The sequence below is a fragment of the Mirounga angustirostris genome, unplaced genomic scaffold (genome assembly GCF_029215605.1).
Source record: "Mirounga angustirostris isolate CCGP_5_RB_7025 unplaced genomic scaffold, mMirAng1.0.hap1 SCAF_13, whole genome shotgun sequence".
NCBI lineage: Eukaryota > Metazoa > Chordata > Mammalia > Carnivora > Phocidae > Mirounga > Mirounga angustirostris.
This window is the reverse complement of record NW_026991721.1, coordinates 67,197,807-67,223,037: the sequence shown is the minus strand read 5'-3', so window position 1 is coordinate 67,223,037 and position 25,231 is coordinate 67,197,807. Positions and strand designations below refer to the sequence as shown.

Sequence of the window (25,231 nt, the reverse complement as noted above, 5' to 3'; positions counted from 1 at the left end):
CTAGCAATGCTTCACCATTTGCTTTTTTCTTTTTTGGTCACTTTCATTTTCTTAGTCCACTTAGTTATGTTCCTCTTTTTTAAATTTTAATTCCAGTGTAAGTAACATATAGTGTTATATTAGTTTAAAGTATACAATAATTCTGTACATTACTCAGTGCTCCTCATGCTTAGTGTACTCTTAATCCCCTTCATCTGTTTCACCCATCCCCCACCCACCTCCCCTCTGGTTACCACCAGTTTGTTCTCTATAGGTAAGAGTCAGTGTTTTGGTTTGTCTCTTTTTTTCTTCATCTGTTTTGTTTCTTGAATTCCACATATTCCACATATGAGTGAAATCATAAGTCTGACTGACTTATTTTGCTTAGTATAATACTCACTAGCTCCATCCATATCATTGCAAATGGCAAGATTTCATTCTTTTTTATGGCTGAGTAATATTCAGCTCTTCTGTATTCATACCACATCTTCCTTATCCATTCATCTATTGAGGGATGCTTCAATAATAGCCCTATTAAGGGCTGCTTCCATGATTTGGTTATTGTAAATAATGTTTCAATAAATACAGGGGTGTGTATATCTTTTCAAATTTGTGTTTTTGTATTCTTTGGGTAAATATCCAGTAGTGGAATTACTGAATCATATGGTAATTCTATTTTTAATTTTTTGAGGAACCTCCATACTGTTTTCCATAGTGGCTGCACCAGTTTGTATTCCCACCAGCAGTGTGGGAGTGTACCTAGCAACTATTTTCAATTACAGTTGTTACATCTTATATACTATAGGGATCTAATAAATATTGGGATTTATCATACGTTAGTCACCTTAGATGAGCCTGGAGAGGTAGGCAGAGTATGAGCAACATATTTATTTTTATATTAAGACAATAGGAATTCATTCAAAGTTTTTATGAGTGAGGAGAATCAAGGAAGACTATATGGTGACGTGATCAGATTTGTTTTTCAAAAACTTTTTCTTTTTTCATATAGAGAGCAAATTAAAGGGTGGCCACTATGGATGAAGCTAAATTGGTTGGAAGGTAATTATGGTAATAAAAGTGAGGGATGATGGTTGTTTGGATTAAATTGATAATGGTAGAGATGAATGGAGACTGGAGGTGAATTGAGAGGACTTGGATATGGGTACTTTAGAGGATGAAGAAGAAGTGAGAGGAAAGTGTCAACAATGTACATTAAAAGAAACCTAGAAATTGACACATGTAGGTATTTGATAACTTTGCATTTTTCTTTCCCTTTTTTTCTCCTCTGCTCTCTCTTTTATATAACATATGTAGACTCAACCCAAATTTTTGATACATATACTTGCTTTATTTTTGTATTTTAATCTTTTATATGTCATTATTATTATTATTTAGACTAAGCATGTGGTAATATAGTTAGGAATTTATTCTAGTTAAGATATGTCCTAGTTGTGGCTAGGATGTGTTTACCTTCAGTCCTATTGTCTGCAATGGCTCTCTGCCTGTTGTGGGCAGAGTCTGGTGCCCGTGGTGTTAGTGGGCTGCTCCGGGGCTGCCTTGGGCTTGAGTTGAGTCAGACCAGGTGTTTGCCAGAGTTGCAGTAGCACCAAACTGCAGGCACTGTCCCTGTGTTGTCCCCTGAGAAGCTTTTGTTGGTGGTTGGGGCCTGCAGTCAGACCCACTGCCTGCCCCCAGCCCACTGCTGGGGTCACAGTCAGACTGGTGTGTGGTTATCTTCCCCTCTCCCTGGGGCAGGACTCACTTTGGAGTGGTGCTGGCCCTTGTCTGGGCTGCGTGCACACTGCCAGGCTTATGGCACCTCTTTGACGGGATCTTACCAAGAGCAATCGGAGGGGGTGGATCTGCTTCACTGTGGCCTCTTGTCTATGCTGGGCTGCAGAGAGTCTGTTCTGCCAGTTTTTGGGCTGCTTTCTGGGTTATTTATGCCAACGTGGGTGCTCTCTAGGCAGCCACTTGGCAAGAGGTGAGCTGAGGGATGTCCTACTCCGCCATTTTCCCAGAGACACCCCCTGAAGCACCAGGTTCTGGGGAACAGACATTGCACTGAAGGACCTCTTCTTCATAGAGCCACTACTTTCAAGTGCAGGAGACATAGCTCACTTTCCTAATACAGAAGAACAGACAGTGCAAGAGACAGAATGAGGAGACAGAGGAATACACAAAGAACAGGACAAAATCAGAGCAGGAGACCTAAGTAAAACGGAGGTAAATAATATGTCTGATAGCCAATTTAAAGTAACACTCATAAAGATACTCGCTAGAATTGAGAAGGAGTGCAGGACCTCCATAAGACCCTCCACCAAGAGATAGAAGACATAAAAAAGAACCAGTTAGAGCTATTGGACTCACTAAATGGAAATAAAAATAGACCATCTGGAATAAATAGCAAGCAAGAGGAAGTAGAAGAAAGGATCAGCCACCTGGAGGACAGAGTCATGGAAAGCAATCAAGCCAAGCAGATGAGAGGGGGAAAAATACGCAAAATGAAAATAGACCCAAGGAACTCAGCAACACTGTCAGGCATAACAGTCGCATGATAGGGATCCCAGAAGGAGAAGAGTGAGAAAAGGGGGCAGATTTGTCTGAAGAAATAATAGCTGAAAACTTCCTGAATCTGGGGAAGGAAAGAGAAAGCCAGATCCAGGAGGCACAGAGAGCCCCCAACACAACCAACCCAAAGAGGTCTGCGCCAAGACACAAAGTAAATAAGATGGCCAAAAGTAGTGATAGAGAGAGAATTTTAAAAGCAGCAAGAGAAAGGAAAGCAGGTACGTACAAGGGAAACCCCATATGGCTATCAGTGGGTTTTTCAGCAGAAACTATGGAGGCCAAAAGAAAGTGGCATGATAAATTCCAACTGTTAAAAAGAAAAAATCTACAGCCAAGAATACACTATCCAGGGCACCTGGGTGGCTCAGTTGGTTAAGTGACTGCCTTCGGCTCAGGTCATGATCCTGGAGTCCCTGGATCGAGTCCCGCATCGGGCTCCCTGCTCGGCAGGGAGTCTGCTTCTCCCTCTGACCCTCCCCACTCTCATGTGCTCTCTCTCATTCTCTCTCTCTCAAATAAATAAATAAAATCTTTAAAAAAAAAAAAAGAATACACTATCCAGCAAGGTTTTCATTTAGAATAGAGGGAGATACCGAGTTTCCCAGAAAAACAAAAATTAAAAGCAAAACCAGCCACGTCCCTGTCACACATGATGCCATCAGCTTGTGGGTCCCAAATTCACAGTCCAGCTGCCCTCCTGCCCGAGTCAGCATGCACGGTCTGCCACCTGCTAAATGCCAAGCCAACATGCCTTCACCTCAGATTGCCAAGGGCTCAAATTGACACTCTTCCCCTCAAATTCCAGCCCCTGTGCTCAAGTTTGTGCACAAAAGTAGGCATAATTATAACAGCAGAATGAAGCAACCCAAACATCTATTTCTGTGGAATATAGAATGGATAAAAGAAGTGTGCTAGGCTGAGAACATGTCCAACAAGCACATCAAAGAACAATACATACAGCATGATTCTGGTTAGTGGGGGAAAAAAAAAAAAAAAACTGGGAAGAATAAAACAAGATGAAACCAGAGAGGGAGACAAACCATAAGAGACTTCTTAAGCATAGGAAAGAAACTGAGGCTTGCTGGAGGGGAGGTGGGGGGGTGGATGGGGTTACTGTGTGGTGGGCATGAAGGAGGGCACATGATGGAATGAGCACTGGGTGTTGTATGCAACTGATGAATCACTGAACTCTACCTCTGAAACTAATAATACACTATATTGTTAATTAATGGATAAAATTTTAAAAAAGGAAACCCCCCCCAAAAAAAGATATGTCCTAGTTACACATTATTGAGACAGGAATTTCCTAATTTCTGGCATACCAGAATTTTACCTTCTGAAATTATACAATTTGATGTTTTCAATCTGTCCTTAGAAAAGTTGTTTAACATAAATGAACCTCAGTTTCTTTGTATAAAAAGTGAGGGCTGGGTGCCTGGGTGGCTCAGGTCATGATCCCAGGGTCCTGGGATTGAGTCCCACAGTCAGGCTCCCTGCTCGGCAAGAAGCCTGCTTCTCCTTCTCCCACTCCCCCTGCTTGTGTTCCTGCTCTTGCTATCTCTCTGTCTCTGTCAAATAAATAAATAAAATCTTTAAAAAAAAAGTGAGGCTAGTGGTAATATCTACCCACAGGGCTTTTGTAATAGCTAAATTAGAATACTGTAATTTCCCAATAAATAGTACTCATTACCATTGATACACTTTCTCATTTCTCCTCAAGTCTTAACCCTCCGAAGATAATAGGGATGGTGAGTCTCATTTTCAAGGGAAGGAAAATGGCATTTGCAAAAGTGACTTTCTTATGTTCATAAAAAATTAGGGGAGATACTGGTATAGAAATGTCCATCTATGGCAACAGACTGAACTGAGTCTGAGTCTGAAATTCCACTTTACTACATTTACAATTCCATTCACTACATTTCAGCTCTATGTCTTTGGGCATTTTAAATCTCCGAGTCCAAAGTGTCTCACCTAAACAAAGGCAGAAAATAATGTTTAGCTCATATGTCTGCAGTGAGAGTTAAATGAGATAATGAAGATAAAGCACCTAGTATCCAGCATTGTGGGATACTTTCTTCTCCCATCTCCTCTCCATTAATGCCTGTTTTTGAAAATATTTCAAAATAAAATGGTTTATAGAAAATAATCATTGTCATGGTTGAAAGTGGCATTAATGTGATTTTAATGCAATATCTATAATGAAGAAGCTAGTACTAGCAGTACAGTAAATAGCATGCTCACAGAGGGAGCTTCATAGTTTCTGATAAACATGATCCAATGTCTATCAAATCTTTCTATTCTAATCAAATCTCTGGTATTAGGCAGGATAATTAATCTTCCACATGGACAATTTGTGAACTGCATTTTGCTTATACAGAAGGTTTATATGCTGAACTGTAATTCATTTTTTCAATTTTCTACTTCATTTCAATCACAGTGCTTCTTATAGGAGATGGGGTTTCCACTTAACATGTTATTTTTAATTAGATGTAAAAGTCTTAATGAAATTTAAATTTTTAGCATTCCTTACTTTCAGAAGTGTAAACTCTGGGACACTTTGCAAATTAAAAAGTATAGTAATTCTCAAATTTTCAAAGATGGGGAGCACTAATTTACAAATACCCTTGAATAATCTAGTAACCTCTTTTATATAAACTGTATTAGATAGACAACACCACCAGCCAAGAGCTTCTGGTAGTATTTGGTACCTATTATGGGGTCATGACTTCAATATGTATTGTCTCTAATTCTTACAACTCAACAAGAAGGTATTATTTTCCTTATTTTCCAAATGACGAAGCCCTGAAAAAAAGAATTATTCAACTCTACTGGGAAATTCTAGGAAGTCTTCACAGTAGAGAGATCACTAAACTGTGTTTTCAAATGTGATCGGAAGCACATTAGATAAAGATGAGAATGCCACATCCTTAGGAAATATTGCGAAACAGTTCAAATGGAAGAGAATGGTGACATCGAAGATGGACAGACAGGCCAAGTGGAAAGCTCCGGCCTAGAAGTTTGGTCTTAGTATAGTAAGGAGAATGTAATGCCATGGCTCTTTGCCATGTACTCTTTTAAATAATATAACCACCAGCCTTCATATCCCTGTGGAAGTCTTCCTTCATTTACACACCATATGGAAGTTCCTCAAAATACTGTAATGTGAATGGAAGAGATACACTATCTGAAATAACACATCCATCAGAGGGCTGCCAACCGGCTGTTCACAGTGAATTATTTAAATTTAAAATTTAGTGTTCCGCACATAAAAGTATGCAATCCCTGTTGAATTTCTGTAGCTCCCTGAAGACATGTCTTCTTTTTCCAGCTGCTGCGTTCATTTACATTTCAGTATGAACATTTAGAGGTCAACTGCCTGAATTTCAGGCACAATTATAAATTGGAGCCTCGGGCACCTGGGTGGCTCAGATGGTTAAGCATCTGCCTTCAGCTCAGGTCATGATCTCAGGGTCCTGGGATCGAGTCCCGCATCGGGCTCCCTGCTCCTTGGGAGCATGTTTCTCCCTCTGCCTTTCTCTCTCGCTCTGTCTCTCATGAATTAAAAAAAAAAAAAATCTTAAATAAATAAATAAATAAATAAATAAATTGGAGCCTCAGCAGGTATTGGAAATTGGTGTCCCTACATATGTATGGATACAGCTCTAGGGTGCCAGTGTTGCCAGGCTTCCTGGCACAGGAAAGGCACAGTGTTAGGAAAGAGCATGAATGAGTTATATGATGTCGGCAGTCCAATCCAGGCCTTTTGTAGACTATTTCTTTCCTTCCTGGTATCACTAATCTCTGATCCAAGCCCCAGATCACTTAACCTGTACTTTATTTTATTAATCTTAACCTCTGCTCCCAAGAAGCTAGCTGTATCTTCATTAGAACATACATGTCTCTGGTCCACCATATATTAAGTTCCATACAGGAGGTCTGTTCATATTCCTCCATCACTGATATGACTCATCATTATTGACAACATCGAACACTGTTCTGGGCACTGGAAAGTAAGATCAATGTGGGCCCCATCTGCATAGAACTCATTGCCTCATATGAACTAATCTCTGAATCTCGTGGTATCTTTTGAGACTTTTTGCACAAAATAGGTGTTTAGTAAATGTTAAATGAAGGAATGGGTTACTCACTCTATGCCACAGCATTAGGAACTGTGGAGCATACAATGTACACAAGACAATTTTAGCCTTCATGTAGCTAATACTCTGTGATGGGCACAGACAAGCACATAGGTAATTCTAATGCATGGCAGAAAGTATATTTGTTGTAATAGAGGTATAAATACATTTCTGTGGGAGCACGTAACAACAAAAGATTTAATTCTGGCTTGGGGGATGTCCTGCCCTTCTGTCACAGTGAAAGCAAATGATTATGTCAGCCCCTGAGTATAACTGGAATCCATTTGCCATATGCATAAGGAGTGAGTAGATTCAGAAAATAAATGACATCAGGGAGAATTTGTTTCCCTATTTCTTTTTCTTTGCAATTTACAGTATGTTATTACATGACATCTTCCAGATTTATAATCTCCTTCCTAGAAAATACTTGAATCCCTTCCCTTACATCTTCCTTCCCTTTACTATCCTTCCCCTACTGGTGGGTATAGAAGAAATAATGAGGACAATCCAAAAGTGTTTTGGTGTCTAGGTTTAAGGGCTAATGTAAAGAGTTGACTTGGGATTTTTAAATTTTTTTTTTAAATAAGTGTTACTGGTTTCATTACTCTATGGTCATGGGTTAGTTTGCTGTAAAGAATTTTAAATCATGGTTTCCTTTGCCTCCCCTATGAAAATAACACTAGTCCAAAAGTTTAAGCACAAGAGGTCTGGGGCCAGCTGCCATTAACCAAAGGTATGCCTTTAGGGATATCCTTCTCCCTCCCATGGCCTTATTTCTCCATCTATAAAATGAGTTTATTGGACCATATTAGGAGTTCCCAAGATCAGAGGGGTATAGAGGCCAAAGAGATGATATAGGAGGGAGAAGCATTTACCATGTGAGAATGTGAAGCCAGTATTGTGACATCTTCTAGTTTTTTTCAAGAGAGTCTACTAAGCTGGATTGTCCTGCAAAATTTCCACAAAATAGTATTTAGCCAAACAAAACATATCTAAAGGCCAGTTCAGCTCAAGGGCTTCCTCTCTGTCCCTTCTAGACTAGATGCTTTCTGGAGTCCCTTGTATCTTCTCTGATTCTGCATTGTGAAGACATTCTGATTTCCCTTTGTTTAGCAGCTACTAAGCCTCAATGTTCCGATTCCCCAGATGAATTAAAGAACATGTTTTGAGCACTGTAAAATTAAATTGTAATCACAGATTGGAGGATTTCGTTTCTGCTAATCCTTTTGGAGTCTTCTCATTTAATTAAACAATAGTAAAATTAGGATTGAATGTTAAGTGTGCAAAATCTGAGATCCAGTTTTGAGAAGAGAAATAAAAAAAGGCACTGCCTCTCTTCCCTTGCTTCCATTTCTTCTGTGCGGGCGCTGTGAGGTGGCTCCTGCCTGGGAGTAGCTGTCTAGTTTGGATTGGCACAGATTCTCATGCGCATATTGGGCTGGCCCATAGTAGACCCTAAGAAATAATCCTCAAACAAAGCAAATACTGTTGAATAAAGTCCAATTCTTTCATGCATCAACATGCCAACTAATGAACATGCCCTCTCTTTCCTGCTGCTTAGTGGACGTGAAAAGAAGTCTAAATAAAATGAGCTGTTTTACTATGTGTGCTCTGGACCTTAACATTTCCAAACTCTTTGGGTCCCCACAAACTTCTATCACTGAGCCCATAGGTTATGTGCTAAGTGTTTCTGAGGACAGAAATACTGTTACTCATGTTTGTCTCATTAGCATCCATCACAGGGTCTGACGTATAGTATGGACTCAATAAATGTCTGTTTAATCAACAACTTAATTAATCTCTGAATGAATCAATGAATAAATTAAGTAAGATCCAGAATTTCTCTTAGGGCCTAAGCAGCAAGAACAAAGGAATTGAATAGAGCTCCGAATTCTATTAAGACATCTAAAGAAAGGCCATGTCAACCAACAGAGAGTAAGGAGTTTGAAAATGTAGACAGAAGAACAGTAAAAGGTGGTTGGGACCCTTACAGCTCTTCCAAATGATCACAGACAATCCCCATAGTCCATGTATAATCTCGTGAATCTGGATATTTTCATATATAATGTTATCTTCTAGAGAAAGTTGATTAACAAAACAAAACCAGAAATCAGCCTGGTTAGCATCAGGCTACAAGTTGGAACCCACCTTCTGTGGGCTTTGGTTCCACCATCAGCCCAGTTTTCAAAGCCTCTGTGCTGCTTTCAGGGTTTCTTGCTCATGTGCTTCACTGAGTGGCTGGTCTTGCACCCAGGCAGTGTTCTATCCCAGAGTTCACGTCTCTAAACTTTGGTCGGCTAACTAGGGTCAAATCTATGCCTGCACAAATCAGGGGGGAGCCCAGGAGTTCACATTCAACTTTGTAGGATCACTGCCCTGAGCTCCCCCCTCAGCTCAGTCTGGCTCTAGAGACCAACCTTTCTACAACGGTATCTCCTGCTCCCCAGTCTCCCTGACATTTTTCAGCCTCTCCCATCCTGTCCTGGTCCTGGTGGGTAGAAATCTGAGGCTTTCGTCTCTACCTCTGTCCCTCACCTGTTCCTTTGGCTGGATTGCCATGGGAGTCACGTGGGAAGAGTCTAGAGAAAGGAAAAGAGCATTTGCCCGTACTCTAGGGACACAGTTCCTTTGGTCATACAGAAGGGATCCCACCCTGAGAGGGACAGGAGCTTACCCAGCCATGGTGGCCTTTGCCACCACCTCTGCAGGGCTGCCCTGGGGCTCCCACAGGAAAACAGACAAATAAAAAACAAAAATGGAATTTCCTCCACTCTCTCTGATTTGTGAGGTGCCCCTTTCCACACTTCAGACCAGAAACAAGGCTTCTCTTGGAGCTCTTTCTGCCTGAGCCTCGAACTAGTGCACGGTTCTGTGTTTTGGGTCACCTTTGCAACTGAGCCTGGAATACAGGAGGGAAAGGACCCAAGAATCTCATGCATGCTTCAGTGGTGTTTTAAATTCTGGTTTCCTTCCCCAATCCACCTGTTACCATTTGCTTTTCAGGGCACGTACTGAATGGAGCACTGGGTGTTATACGCAAACAATGAATCATGGAACACTACATCAAAAAATAATGATGTAATGTATGGTGATTAACATAACATAATAAAATAAAATAAAAATGTAAAAAAAAAAAAAAGAATCCTCTGAAAGCTGCTCCCACTCATTCTGCCTCAGGCTTTTAGCTACATTCAATGGGAGAACCTGGATGGAGAGGACTTACTCCATCTTGATCTTGACTGGGCCAGAATTTTTCTCATGTAGTTTTATGAGGTGATGTTTAGTGCTCTTGAACAAAGGAATGATTGCTCTAGTCCACTGATTTGACAATCTGAAGACCAGATCTGGTATTTGGTGACAGCCCATGAGACATCCTGTCATTCATCAGCCCTCATTCATGTACTTAACATCTATTAATAGTGTCATTTATGTGTCAGGTGCTGTGCTTGGCACAAGGGCTACCTTCTGAATGACACAGAATCTTTGTCTTTAGGGAGTCCAGAGTGTACTAAAAACTGGGCAGAGGTCACTACCAGTGCCACAAGAGAACAAAGCAGAGCCTTAAGTCTAGACTAGAGACATATAGGTAAACAGGCAATTTGTGTATTAGGGGGTTCAGTGTGTGATAAACGCCAGCATTGGTGCTGTGGGAGAGCAGAGCAAATCCTTAATTCTGAACTGGAAGAGGGTTGTGACCAATTTCTGAGTGGAAGTGAGTCTTAGACCCACACAAATTAATAAGTAGGAAATCTGCAGGAAAGCAGGTTCCAGATATATAGAGTGAAATGCACAGAGACCCAGATACAAGGGAGAAGAGTTTATTATGTGGCTACAAGAAGTTCCAAATATCTGATGTATATACAGTATCATGGATCAGAATTGAGGGGTAAATCAAGGGCAGAATAGAAAGTTCTTGAAAGTCAGGACAAGGTATTTAGGGTATAATTTGGTTATCAACTGAATAGTTTTAAAAGGAGACTAATAAAATCAGTTTTGTGCTTTAGAAAGACCACTCTACTGGGAGTCAGTAATACCTGTTAGGAGGCTATTGTAGTAACCCAAGTAAGAAATTATATAATTACTAATTATATAATTAGTTGTGGAACTAATAAAAAATAAACCATGCTATATCCACACAAGGAAACACTATACAGCTAGTAAAATAGTGTGGTGCCAGGAACTCAAGAAGGAGTCTGATGAATGAGATAGATCCAATCAGTCAGCTGCTCATGACAGTTCTGTTTTCAAAGTGGGCCCTGAATCTGAACAATTCTCACCATCTCTACTGCTATCACCCCCATCTAAGCCACCAGGGTCTGTTGCCTGGTCTGTCACATTGGTCACTGACTCATCTCCCTGTTCAACACACCTTGAACAGCACTTTGGATTCCCCACCCCCACTGACCTATTTCTCACACCTCAAAGGCACTCTAATCCACCTGGTTGCTTAAAATGAAAACCTGAATTAACCCTTGATTCTTCTTTTTCTTTAGTAGTTCACAACCAATTGACTAACATATCCTATTCTCCCTGCTTCTGAATATACTTAGAATCCTATCCTAGACTAAGGTACCATTGTCTTTTAGCTCCTATTTCCATATTCCCTAGGTTTTCCCACTCTCTTTCAATCTTTCATCCTCAAAGTAATGATATTTCTTTTATAGAAACACTCCAAAATTCTATATCATACAGCCCTTGTCTAGCTCCCTTAGCTCATATCCTACTTGTCTTCCCCTTACTCACTGTTTTGGCCTTTCTTTTATTCCTCAAAAACACGCTAGGCACACTTGCACCAGCAAATGCCTCTCTGCTTGGCAACACACTTCTTCTAGATCTTTATATTTTGAACGTAAAGAAACAAACCAGATCATTTGTAACAGAACTTGGATCAGGGACCAAGTAATATAAATCATTTTATATTTATATTATATTTTATAGTTTATATTATAAGTATAAACTCAGTTAATCCTTGTATACATCTATTAGATAGGATTATTAAACCCATTTTTTTCTGGGCACAGAGAGGTTCATGGCCTAAGCCAAAGTCACACAGCTAGTAAGTAGCAGGCAGAGCTGTGATCCTAACCTGCTGCCTGGTTCCAGAATCTGTACTCTAAATCCACTATGCTCTACTGCTCCTAGTAGTTGGCATGCATCTCTAACACAAAGTAAGGAATCTTGCAGATTCACCCCCTTCTGATGTGTGTGGAGTTAGGGAGCAGGCAGATATAGACAGAGATCGAAGCCTGAAGAAATAAGAGGCAGAAGAATTCCTTAATTAACCAAATTTCCCCCCACACATACAAATACTGAGTCTATCGCATTAATTGCTTTTAAATACAGTTACCACTACCCCTTGCACAAAAAGCTAGGCTTGCCAGCTATTAACAAGCATCTTGATTTCCTTAATTTCTTCATCTATTGTGGAAAAAGCTCCTAAAACTCATTGAGTTTTATGAAGTTAAAGCATTTTTAAAGTATTTATTTTGTTGTCACACATTTATTTTGTTGTCACACATTGTGCCCGAGCTCTCTCAGCTACCAAAAGGTGATAACTTAGCCTTGAGCTGCTGCTTCTAATGGAGGAAAAAGGCTGGTACCCAGGTGAAGTGGTATAGGCAGAATTTAGACTTGAATTTCTATTAATTGACCCCCTATTGCATCCAGAATGCTAAAACAGATTAAGATGTTTTTCTTTAAAAATTCATGCATCAAAATGACTCAAGGAGAAATTACAAAGGTTAAATTTACATTAGTTTTCTTCTGGCAGGCTTTGTTAGTTTGTTTTTGAATTTGCGATCCTTTGGTATTTCCAATGACAAGGGAAAACAGTTACCAGGAACTTCCCCAAGACCCTAATGCTGTCCAAACAGGCCAGTTGTTTCCAGATGTCCAGTAACAACAAATGATACAACAGACTGTGCACAACCAGTGTGTCCTTTGGTTTTTGAGCTCTTGCTTTTGGTCAGCCCCTTTGTATGTCCCTGGGCCCAGGTTTTAGGCAGCGCTAGTGGGCATTATTCAAGGGAACATAAACATAACACTTTCCAGGAAAGATCCAATCTTGTTACCAGTTTTTTTTTTCCCCTCACTTTATCTCTTAATTAGAAACATTTTAGGGGCCTGGGTGACTCAGTCGTTAAGTGTCTGCCTTCGACTCAGGTTATGATTCCAGAGTCCTAGGATCAAACCCCGCATCGGGATCCCTGCTCCGTGGGAAGCCTGCTTCTCCCTCTCCCACTCGCCCTGCTTGTGTTCCCTCTCTCACTATGTCTCTCTCTGTCAAATAAATAAATAAAATATTTAAAAAAATTTTTTTTAAAGGTGATACAGTAATATTATGCAGAGAGTATTTCTACTGAAAGTGATATAGTATAGCAAAAAGGGCACCAATCTTCGTGTTAGAAATTTGTGTCTACTTCTGATTTTATCTGCATAACCTTGGAAAATGTACTTAAACTGTCTACAGCTCAGTTTCTTTTTTTTTTTTTTTTATGTTATGTTAGTCACCATACAATACATCATTGGTTTTTGATGTGGTGATCCACGATCCACTGTTTTCGTATAATACCCAGTGCTCCATGTAATACATGCCCTCCTTAATACCCATCACCGGGCTAACCAATCCCCCCTCCCCCCTCCCCTCTAAAACCCTGTTTGTTTCACAGAGTCCATCGTCTCTCATGGTTCATCTCTCCCTCCGATTCCCGCCCCCTTCATTTTTCCCTTCCTTCTCCTAATGTCCTCCATGCTATTCCTTATGTTCCACAAATAAATGAAACCATGATGATTGACTTTCTCTGCTTGACTTATTTCACTTAGCATAATCTCCTCCAGTCCCATCCATGTTGATGTAAAAGTTGGGTATTCATCCTTTCTGATGGCTGAGTAATATGCCATTGTATATATGGACCACATCTTCTTTATCCATTCATCTGTTGAACGGCATCTTGGCTCTTTCCACAGTTTGGCTATTTCAGACATTGCTGCTATGAACATTGGAGTGCATATGGCCCTTCTTTTCACAACATCTGTGTCTTTGGGGTAAATACCCAGGAGTGCAATTGCTGGGTCATAGGGTAGCTCTATTTTTAAATTTTTGAGGAACCTCTACACTGTTTTCCAAAGTGGCTGTACCAACTTGCATTCCCACCAACTGTGTAAGAGGGTTCCCCTTTCTCCACAACCTCTCCAACATTTGTTGTTTCTTGCCCTGTCCATTTTTGCCATTCTAACTGGTGTAAGGTGGTATCTCAATGTGGTTTTGATTTGAATTTCCCTGATGGCTAATGATGATGAACATTTTTTCATGTGTCTGTTAGCCATTTGTATGTCTTCTTCAGAGAAGTGTCTTTTCATATTTTCTGCCCATTTTTTGACTTATTTGTTTTTGGGGGGTTGAGTTTGAGAAGTTCTTTATAGATCTTAGATACCAGTCCTTTATCTGTAGGCCATTTGCAAATATCTTCTCCCATTCTGTGGGTTGCCTCTTTGTTTTGTTGACTGTTTCCTTTGCTGTGCAGAAGCTTTTTATCTTGATGAAGTCCCAAAAGTTCATTTTTGCTTTTGTTTCACTAGCTTTTGGAGATTATCTTGAAAGAAGTTGCTGTGAGTGATGTCAAAGAGATTACTGCCTATGTTCTCCTCTAGGATTTTGATGGATTCCTGTCTCACATTGAGGTCTTTCAGCCATTTTGAGTTTATCTTGTGAATGGTGTTAGAGAATGGTCTAGTTTCATTCTTCTGCATGTGGCTGTCCAATTTTCCCAGCACCATTTATTGAAGAGACTGTCTTTTTTCCATTGCATGTTTTTTCCTGCTTTGTCAAAGATTATTTGACAATAGAGTTGAGGGTCCATATCTGGGTTCTCTATTCTGTTCCATTGGTCTATCTGTCTGTTTTTGTGCCAGTACCATGCTGTCTTGGTGATCACGGCTTTGTAATATAGTTTGAAATCAGGCAACATGATGCTCCCAGCTTTGTTTTTCTTTTTCAACATATCCTTGGTGATTCGGGGTCTTTTCTGATTCCATACAAATTTTAAGATTCTTTGTTCCAGCACGTTGAAAAATGTCATTGGAATTTTGATCGGGATGGCATTGAAGGTATAGATTGCTCTGGGTAGCATAGACATTTTAACAATGTTTCTTTTTCCGATCCATGAGAATGGGATATTTTTCCATCTTTTTATGTCTTCTTCAATTTCTTTCATGAGTGTTCTGTAGTTCCTAGAGTATAGATCCTTTACCTCTTTGGTTAGGTTTATTCTGAGGTATCTTATGGTTTTTGGTGCTATTGTAAATGGAATCGTTTCCCTAATTTCTCTTTCTACAGTTGTGTTGTTAGTGTATAAGAAAGCAACTGATTTCTGTGCATTGATTTTGTATCCTGCCACATTACTGAATTGCTGTATGAGTTCTAGTAATTTGGGGGTGGAGTCTTTTGGGTTTTCCACATAAAGTATCATGTTGTCTGTGAAAGGAGAGAGTTTGACTTCTTCTTTGCCAATTTGAATACCTTTTACTTCTTTTGTTGTCTGATTGCTGTTGCTAGGACTTCTAGTACCATGTTGAACAATAGTGGCAAGAGTGGGCATCCTTGACATGTTCCTGATCTTAAGGGAAAGGCTCTCAGCTTTTCCCTACTGAGGATGATATTCGCTGTGGGTTTTTCATAGATGGATTTTATGAACTTGAGGAATGATCCCTCTATCCCTATACTCTGAAGAGTTTTAATCAGGAAACGATGTTGTATTTTGTCAAATGCTTTTTCTGCATCAATTGAGAGGACCATATGGTTCTTCTCCCTTCTCTTATTAATGTGTTCTATCACATTGATTGATTTGCAAATGTTGAACCACCCTTGCATCCCGGGGATAAATCCCACTTAGTCGTGGTGGATGATCCTTTTAATGTATTGTTGGATCCTATTAGCTAGGATTCTGTTGAGGATTTTGGAATCCATATTCATCAGGGATATTGGTCTGAAATTCTCCTTTTTGAATGGGTCTTTGCCTGGTTTGGGGATTAAGGTAATGCTGGCCTCATACAATGAGTCTGGAAGTTTTCCTTCTGTTTCTATATTTTGAAACAGCTTCAGTAGAATAGGTATTATTTCTTCTTTGAACATTTGGTAGAATTCCCCAGGGAATCCATCAGGCCCTGGACTTTTGTTTTTTGGGAGGTTTTTGATCACTGCTTCAATCTCATTACTGGTTATTGGCCTGTTCAGGTTGTCAATTTCTTCCTGTTTCAGTCTTGGCAGCTTATAGGTTTCCAGGAAGGCCTCCATTTCATCCAGATTGCTCAGTTTATTGGCATATAGTTGTTGATAATAATTTCTAATAATTGTTTCTCTTTCCTTGGTGTTAGTCATGATCTCTCCCCTTTCATTCATAATTTTATTAATTTGGGTCCTCTCTCTTTTCTTTTGGATGAGTCTGGCCAGTGGTCTCTCGATCTTATTAATTCTTTCAAAGAACCAACTTCTAGTTTCATTGATCTGATCTGATCTAATGTGTTTCTAATTCATTGATCTCTGCTCTAATTTTAATTATTTCTCTTCTAAAGCATGGCTTAGGCATCATTTGTTGCTTTTTCTCTAGTTCTTTAAGGTGTAGAGTTAGTTGGTGAATTTGGGATTTTTTTATTTTTTTGAGTGAGGCTCGGATGGCTATGTATTTCCCCCTTAGGACCGCCTTTGCAGTATCCCATAGGTTTTGGACCAATGTGTTTTCATTCTCATTGATTTCCATGAATTGTTTAAGTGCTTCTTTGATTTCCTGGTTGACCCAAACATTCTTGAGCAGAGTGGTCTTTAGCTTCCAAGTGTTTGAATTTCTGCCAATTTTTTTCTTGTGATTGAGTTCCAGTTTTAAAGCATTGTGGTCTGAGAATATGCAGGGAATAATCTCAGTGTTTTGGTATCAGTTGAGACCTGATTTGTGACCCAGTATGTGGTCTATTCTGGAGAAAGTTCCATGTGCACTCGAGAAGAATGAGTATTCTGTTGTTTTAGGGTGGAATGTTCTGTATATTCTATGAGGTCCATCTGGTCCAGTGTTATCATTCAAAGCTCTTGTTTCCTTGTTGATTTTCTGTTTAGATGACCTGTCCATTGCTGAGAGTGGAGTATTGAGGTCTCCTACAATTAACGTATTGTTATCAATATGACTCTTTATTTTGGTTAACAGTTGGCTTATGTAGATGGCTGCTCCCATGTCGGGGGCATAGATATTTACAATTGTTAGATCTTCTTATTGGATAGACCCTTTAAGAATGATATAGTGTCCTTCTGTGTCTCAAGTTACAGACATTAGTTTAAAATCTAATTTGTCTGATATAAGAATTGCTACCCCAGCTTTCTGTTGAGGTCCGCTGGCATGGAAGATGGTCTCCATCCCTTCACTTTCAGTCTGGATGTATCTTTAGGTTCAGAATGAGTCTCTTGTAGACAGCATATGGATGGGTCCTGTCTTTTTATCCAATCTGCAACCCTGTGCCATTTTATGGGAGAGAGTGATTATTGAAAGATATGAATTAATTGTCATCACGTTGTCTGTGAAGACTTTGTTTTTATAGATTGTTCCTGTAAATTTCTGTTGTATATCACTCTTGGGGTCTTTCTCCTTTTATAGAACCCCCCTTAATATTTCTTGCAGGGCCGGCTTAGTGGTCACATATTCTTTCAGTTTCTGCCGGTCGTGGAAGCTCTGCATCTATCCATCCATTCTAAATGACAGCCTTGCCTGATAAAGTATTCTTGGCTGCATGTTCTTCTCGTTTAGTACCCTGAATATGTCTTGTCAGGCCTTTCTGGCTTGCCAGGTCTCTGGGGATAGGTCTGACATTATTCTGATGATCCTCCCTCTGTACGTAAGGAATCTCTTCCCCCTAACTGCCCTTAAAATGGTTTCCTTGGTTCTAAGATTTGCAAGTTTTACTATTACATGCTGGGGTGTTGACCTGTTTTCCTTGATCTTGGGAGGGGTTCTCTCTGCCTCTAGGCCACGAATGTTTGTTTCATTCCCCAGATTAGGGAAGTTCTCAGCTACGATTTGCTCAAATACATCTTCTAGTCCTCTCTCTCTCTCTACTCCCTCCAGGATTCCAATTATTCTGACATTGGAACGCTTCATGGTGTCACTTATTTCTCTGATTCTATTTTCATGGATTCTGAGTTGTTTTTCCCTGGCCTCCTCTTTTCCCTTTTTATCTATTATATTGCCTTCCAGGTCACTTATTCATTCTTCTTCCTCACTTACCCTAGCTGTTAGATTATCTAGATTGGATTGGATCTCACTGATAGCATTTTTTTTTAAAGATTTTATTTATTTATTCATGATAGACAGAGAGAGAGAAAGAGAGAAACAGGGAGAAGCAGGCTCCCAAGGAGCAGGGAGCCTGATGCGGGACTCGATCCCAGGACCCTGGGATCATGACCTGAGCCGAAGGCAGACGCTTAACCATCTGAGCCACCCAGGCGCCCCTTAATTTCTGCCAATTCAGCTTTCATTTTTGCCCTTAGAGGCTCTATGTTGCCATTAATTGATTTCTCCATTCTAGCCATTGTCTTCACAATTGCTAGCCTGAATTCCATCTCTGACATCTTGGTTATATCTGCATCCATTTGTAAATCTGTGGCATAAGTCATAATCTCTGAGTCTCTTCTATTTTGGGGGTTCCTCCTCCTAGTCCTTCTGTTGAGTGGTTGAGGGAATGTATAGAGTCCAAATTATTGACCAGAACCCAAGCAAGATGCACCTGTTTTCTAGGGACCTTAGGGTTGCTGGCCTCTTGTTTTCCCAGCCTGTCTTCTGGGGGAGGGGCCTGCCACGCTGTTACTCAGGCAACCCTGTTTGGGCGGAGTTGCCCTGGCCCCCTGTGGTGGGGGATGGGCTCAGTGGGAATCAGTTTTGGGGGCTTTTGTTCTCTGGTGGCTTTCCCTGGTGTCTTTCCACATCTCTTCCACGAGTCAGAGCAGAAGAGACTATTTCCAACCCTCTGCCTCAGAGCAGAGAGATCGCAGTCTGTTCTTTAGTGGGCTCTCCAGGCCACACTGTCTCCATTTCTGTCCATGCTGCTATAAACTACAGCATCCTGGGTTGTGCGCCCCTCTGCAGTGCTCCCAGTCCTCACCTCCAGGTCAGGGCATGTCTCTGCCCTTTGTGCTTCTAAAACCACCAGCCATTCCCAGTTCAAATGCGACCCCGCCGCTCCGGTTCCTGACCCAGGGGCTGCCCTAAAGTCCTTTCCCCACCGCTACTGGTCTGCGAGTCTGTGCCCCGTCCATGTAGTATCCCCACAGCCAGGCACCCTCCCGCTGCCATTTATCCTCCAATATCTGCCCGTGGAATCATGGCTCCCATTTCGTACCTCAAAACCAACTCTCTGCGATATTCTGTTTGTAGAGATCCAGATCTTCTTACATCTCAGGCTGATTTCATGGGTGCTCAGTAGTGGTCTGGTAGATATCCAACTCAATTCCGGTGACCAGTTGAAATAGGGTTCCCTACTCCTCCACCATCTTTCCTCCTCCCCTTCTACAGCTCAGTTTCTTTATCTCTGCAGTATGAATACAGTATTGCAGCACATCACTGATATATGCAAAAATTATTTTGAAAAGAGCCAAACAAAAATGCAAATTTTCATTCTTGCCCCCATTTAATTCAACAAACAGTGCAGTAACCATGCCCTAAGCACTGTGATTTGATTTACAAATGAATAAGGCTCACATGTTGCCTTTGTGCCAGTTGCTGTCTAACACAGACAAGGCATAAAGAAAAATCAGGAAGGGCACATGGAAAGATGACTGCCTGAGAGCTCTACTGCACATCCTGTCAGGCAAGACCTTTGGCTTGCTTTCATTCTCCAAAGGCTCAACCACACATCATAGTGGCTAATGATCATTATGATTTACATTTTGGTACGGTGACTATTTACGAAGCATCTACCTTGTGCCAGGTAGTTATGACTTATCACCATTTAACAGATGATTAAATGGAATCTTAGAGAATTTAAGTAACTTCCCTAAGTCACAGAGCTAGGAAGACATAAAGCATTTCCCTCCTCTGCTCATAAGAGAAAAAAAAATAAGAGAATGAGAATCAAACCACCACCTCTCTAGTAGCCATAGAAGCAACTATTGCTGACCTCTGATAGTGGGTTGGGAGGCTGAGGTGATGTGTGAGTAACACATCCACTTAAGGGGTTAGAGGAAGGTAGGAGATGGACTGACATGGGGAATGGATGCTTCAAATTCTACCTCCCCTAAGTGTGCCCACATTTCTATAGTATGGTGTGCAGGGTGTCTCAGAGAGAGAGCTATAGAGAAAGTGACAGGGAGTTCGGAAGGGCGAGATTAATTTTAGTATCTGCAATCATGGTGGTCCTCATGAAGGAAATGTTCTTGGAACCTTTAAAACTGGATAGAATTCATGTTAGTGGGGTCAAGAAGGAAAAGAAAATAGAAGGGAATAGTCTAGTTAGAATGAACAGTTCTTTATTCAACAGATATTTTTGGGGGACCCACTATGTGCTAGACACTGGTCTAGGCACTGAGTAGTGAACAAAACTGGAAATAAAATCCCTGGCCTCACAGAGTTTACATTTTAGTGGGTAGATGAGATAGACAATAAAAAGACAAACATGTAGCATTTTAGATGGTGGTAAGGAGAAAAATATTGCCAGGAAAGGAGGTAGGGAATATGGGGGGCAGGAGGGGGATTGGAGATGAGATTTAGACAGGATGTCTCCAAGAAGGTCTCACAAAGAGGATAATATTTGAGCAAAGACCTGCACTGAGGAGGAAACAGATTCTGGAGATCTCTGTGGCAGAGCATTCTGGGTAGAAAGAACAGCAAGTACAGGGCCCAGAGGCAGGGGCACCCCTGAATAGGTGAAGACCAGAAAGGAGGTTAGTGTGGCTAGAGAGAAATCATTTAAATGTAGAGTGTTAAGAGATGGAGTCAGAAGGTTGAGGGAGGGAGCGCCATGAGTCAAGTTTCTGTATGTCTTCAAAGGTCATTGCAAGGACTGTGGCTTTTACTTTCAGTAATAAAGAAGCCACTGGAAATTTTGATCAAAAGAGTGTCATGATCTGATTTATATTTTAAGGGAATTTTTCTGGCTATTGTGTTGAAAATTGGCTGGATTGGGGGAGGATAGTCAAAAGTAAAAATGAGACCAGTCAAAAGATTGTCACTGTAATCCAGACAGGAGATGATAAATCTGGTAGAAGTAGATGGGTGTGAGTAGTTTAATTCTAGATATATTTTAAAGATATATCAAATAAGAGCTGAGAAAGTATGAAGAAAAGAGGAGTGAAAAGTAATCCCAAAGTATTTGACTTAGTACCTAGAAGTATCGAGTTTCCATTGGCAGGAGGGGAAATGTGGAAGTATTGAGACAGCCTGTGTAGAGAAGGAAATTGTAAGAATTGGTTGGAAAGTAGCCTGGGTGCAGTGTCTAGCCCTTAGATGGAAACAGGATTCCCCATATTAGACTTATGTCAGGATGAGCCAAGCTGTTTTCCCTGTTTCTCTGTTCAGGGAAACAAAGTATCAGCATTTGGGGATATGTGAAGAAGTGGGATAATATGCCTCTTCAGTTTGAAAAGTCATGAAGAACCATGCTACTTTGGAAAATTCCTTTTTATCTCTCTTACAGAAAACTTTTCCCCAAATAACAAACCCTGTCTTTACTTTAGCTGTTCCTTTCACCTTCTTACCATATTCTCCTTGTATGTGTCAATCCTCCCCATTTTTCGCTCACCAGGCCTGGTAGTAGATTCTGCCTCTTAGACCATAATGCCCATAACCATGGACTCCCCGTAGGCAAGGCCACCTTCAGCTATCATGCAGATCATTGCATCTCCTCTTCATAGGTCTCTCTGGCTCCACTCCCACAGCCCTTTCAATCTTTCTCCACACTGTAGCCAGACTGGTCTTCCTGACATAGAAATCTGATCATGCCCCTTGTTAGTTAAACACTGCAAAGGATCCCAATGATCTGATGATAAAGTGCAGCAATCTTAATGTAGCTTAGCAGTCCTTCCCTCCCCTGCTCCTTTAGCTCTCCCCATTCTCACATCTCCCATGTCATGTTCTGGACATGCCACCCTTCTTAAAGTGTCCCAAACACAGCATGCTCTATCTCATCTATGAACCTTCAAACACTCTTCCCTCCACTCTTCATCCAGCTGATACTCAGCCGTAATAGTTAGCATCAGTGAGCTTCTGGGTCTGGTGCCCCTCCCAACTCAGTCCTGCCTCCACACTTATCAAACCACACTGCAATGGCTTGCTTAGATGCTCACGTGCCCTCTAGACTCTAGGGCAAGAATCAGATTTATCTTGTTCAACATTATGTCCCTCATTCCCAGCAGGTTCCGAGCAGTCAGAAGTAACAGGCACTCATTCCATACTTACTGAATCAGTAAGCCAGACCAAGTGTTAGTTCTTCAATGAAACCTTCCCAAGAGCCCTCCATTGGAAGGGATCTCTCCCTCTTTGGGCCTCCATAGATTTTACCTCCACATGTGTTACAGATATATCACCTTTGAACTTTCACTATAGTTAAATAATTTACCTCTATTATTGAACAAGTTTCTTCTTAAGTGCAGAATCCATGCCCAATTCACCTTTGTTTTGTCCCTAGATCATCAACCACACAGCTTTTTGTATGCTCAGACTCCAATAACTAATTAATTAATGGAGCATAAATGTTAGATTATATTAGATTATATTTTAGAATTTCCAAATGGAGAGCATATGCTTTGAGGTTGGAAGTGGTGCATGATAAATCCAAACAGGTAAGTTGAGGCAAGATGGTAGAAAATCTAGTTTGCTAAGCTAGGACTTAATAGTTTGGAAACTGGAGATTTGTTGTGGATTTCTACTCCAAGGAGTTATATTATCATAGTTGAGTACTAAGGAGATTAATCTGTCCTTAAGATAAATTTTCTGATACAGAAATACAGTGCTCTCCTGCATCCATCTCCAAAGATTGGTAATAGAGGAAGTGAACCTTGTTACTGTTGGGAATTCAGGTCATTCTTCAAGGTTTTCAGGGGAGAAAAACCTGGAAATAGAAGACAATTAGTAGGCATACTATGCTGGCACCTGTATCTTTGCATTTACTCTGGTTCTAACTCTGATAAATTGCTCCTGTGAATTCTCCAATTATTCAGAATCCATGGAGAGAGCTATAGTAGAATTAAATCTCATAGTTAATCCATAATTTGTTTCTCAACAGGTTCTCTGACTCTGAGAACACATCATGTTCAAGATTCCAAAATGGGATTTGTGATCAATGCGATCTATTCCATGGCCTATGGACTCCACAACATGCAGATGTCCCTCTGTCCAGGCTATGCAGGCCTTTGTGATGCAATGAAGCCAATCGACGGACGGAAACTTTTAGATTCCCTGATGAAAACCAATTTTACTGGAGTTTCTGGAGATACGATCTTATTTGATGAGAATGGAGACTCTCCAGGAAGGTACTATTAGATAATATTTTCTCCTCTAGACAATAGCACCTGAACAGTCATCTGTTGATCCTGATGTGCCTGTTTCTCTCCTTTGTGGTTATCTAGGCTTACTGGTCATATTTGGCCAGCTCCGACATCACAAAGGGATTAAAGATAGAGAAGGGGAGCCCTATTTTCTGTGGTCAGGTACACATATTGATGCTGACTTCCAAAACAGGCTCTTGGGATCATCCCATTTCAGAGACCCACCCTTAGAGACAGGAGCCTCACATTATGGTAGAAACTCAAAAACCAGCCCTGTGGTTTCTCTGTACATGTTTTCCATGTTATTCTCTGTACTCTGATCCCCTCATGGGCCATAGAACTATTCTGAAACAGGAACAATTCCATTTCTCGTAATTCAGAAATCGGGCTGAGGTGCTGTTACATTGTTTGCTGTACCTATAGTAAGTTATAAGTCATTTTATTTTATTATCCTTTAGCTGGAGGACTTTCTCCTTTCTCGAGGACTAAATTGTCTTTTACTCTGAAATTCCACATTTCATTATTTATAGAGGAGCCTGAGAAATATGAACTTACTCATTATTACAGATCAGCCTCCAGGGAAGTCATTAGGTAACTAGAACTTACCAGAATTCACATTTATCTCATACTCTAAATTCTTAAGTGACTCTACACATGAGACTTTTAATCCATGAGGGATATTGTCACTGAAAAGATATTCTGAGCTGTAGCAGGGCTGGCTCTTCACTCTGCCTTACATCGGCACAATCAGGGTCCTGTGGTCTCCCACTGTAAAATCACAAGTATTCTTCCAGCAACAGTTTATTCTTGACATGCATGCTTGGAGAGGGTGTCCTTACACTCTGTTTGCAGTGGATCCTGCCAAGAGGTTTCATGACTTGGTCCATAACTCACACCCCATGTGCCCACCCATATACCAGCCACCTTGGTTCTAGCTTGTCTCCATGTTATTGAGGTGAACTGGAGCTGGTCCCTGAGGCAGCTGTTACCACATTACAAGCTGAACTTCTAAGTGAAAGCTAGTTCCAAGTCATGCAGCCAAGAGGAAAGCTATATATTTTTCTCTCTTCTAGAGACTTGAAGAATATTTCTCCAAGCAGGCTCTTTGCCAAGATAAGTTGACTTTTCATATACAGTTTTCTTCTTTTTGGCTGTTCAGTATACCCATGGGGAACAGGGAATACAAGCATTTTATCAGGGCCACAGAAAATTTCACATTTGTCATAAGGCTTCATAGGGCAGGTCAACCAATGAGCTCAGTCTGTAGGCTCAAGTCAAGACCTAGTCCCTGATATCTGCGCATGGATTTATTATTCTTGTGAGCATACCTATAGCACTGACATCAGCTTGCTCATAAACTTTGATGACTACACTCCAAATATTCAAAGAGTTTTCATGTCATGCCCCCAAGCCAGTTCCACAAAACCAGATAGTGAAGAAATGTCTCAGCTCTATTCCAATGGGAGACTTTAATGGATCAGACAGAACATCACTGTCTCATTCATAATCCTCCAAATATGCTGTAATGGGGTGCATTTAGGACATTGTTTCTTAATCTTTTTTAGAACGTGAATCTCTGTAAGACTCAGATGAAATTTATAGATATTCTCTAAAGGACAATATACATAAAATTTTGCAAACAATTTCTAAGAATTCACAATTGTTCAGAGACTTTCCACATATTTCAAAGGTTGGGCGTTACAGTAACCCATTAATAAATAATCTGAATTGGCCTCTAAGGACATGAACCAGACTCAGGAAGGTGGTTTGCAGCATTTTTATTTTTCCAATTAATCCAGTTTTATTTACAAAATAACTAAATTAATATTTATTGAACATATGTTCTGAGCCAAACACTTAGCTAAGTCCTCTACATTTTAATCCTATGAGGTAATGTTATCATTCTCTTTTCCAGCTGAAGGCTCACAAACTGAGGCTTACAAAGATTAAGTGACTTCTCCAAAGATACAGTCTAATACATGACAACCAAGATTCTAATTCAATCTCTGGACTTCACCCCTAACCTTAT

General features: G+C 40.6%; 1 protein-coding gene across 1 annotated transcript in view; it reads left to right on the top strand.

Annotated features, from left to right (window-relative positions):
* GRM5 (glutamate metabotropic receptor 5) overlaps positions 1 to 25,231 on the top strand; it is a 599,714-nt gene that overhangs the window by 468,186 nt on the left and 106,297 nt on the right. The window contains exon 5 of the mRNA XM_064575895.1: positions 22,941 to 23,187. Within this exon, the coding sequence (XP_064431965.1) occupies positions 22,941 to 23,187 (247 nt within the window). The remainder of the gene's footprint in view (positions 1 to 22,940; positions 23,188 to 25,231) is intronic.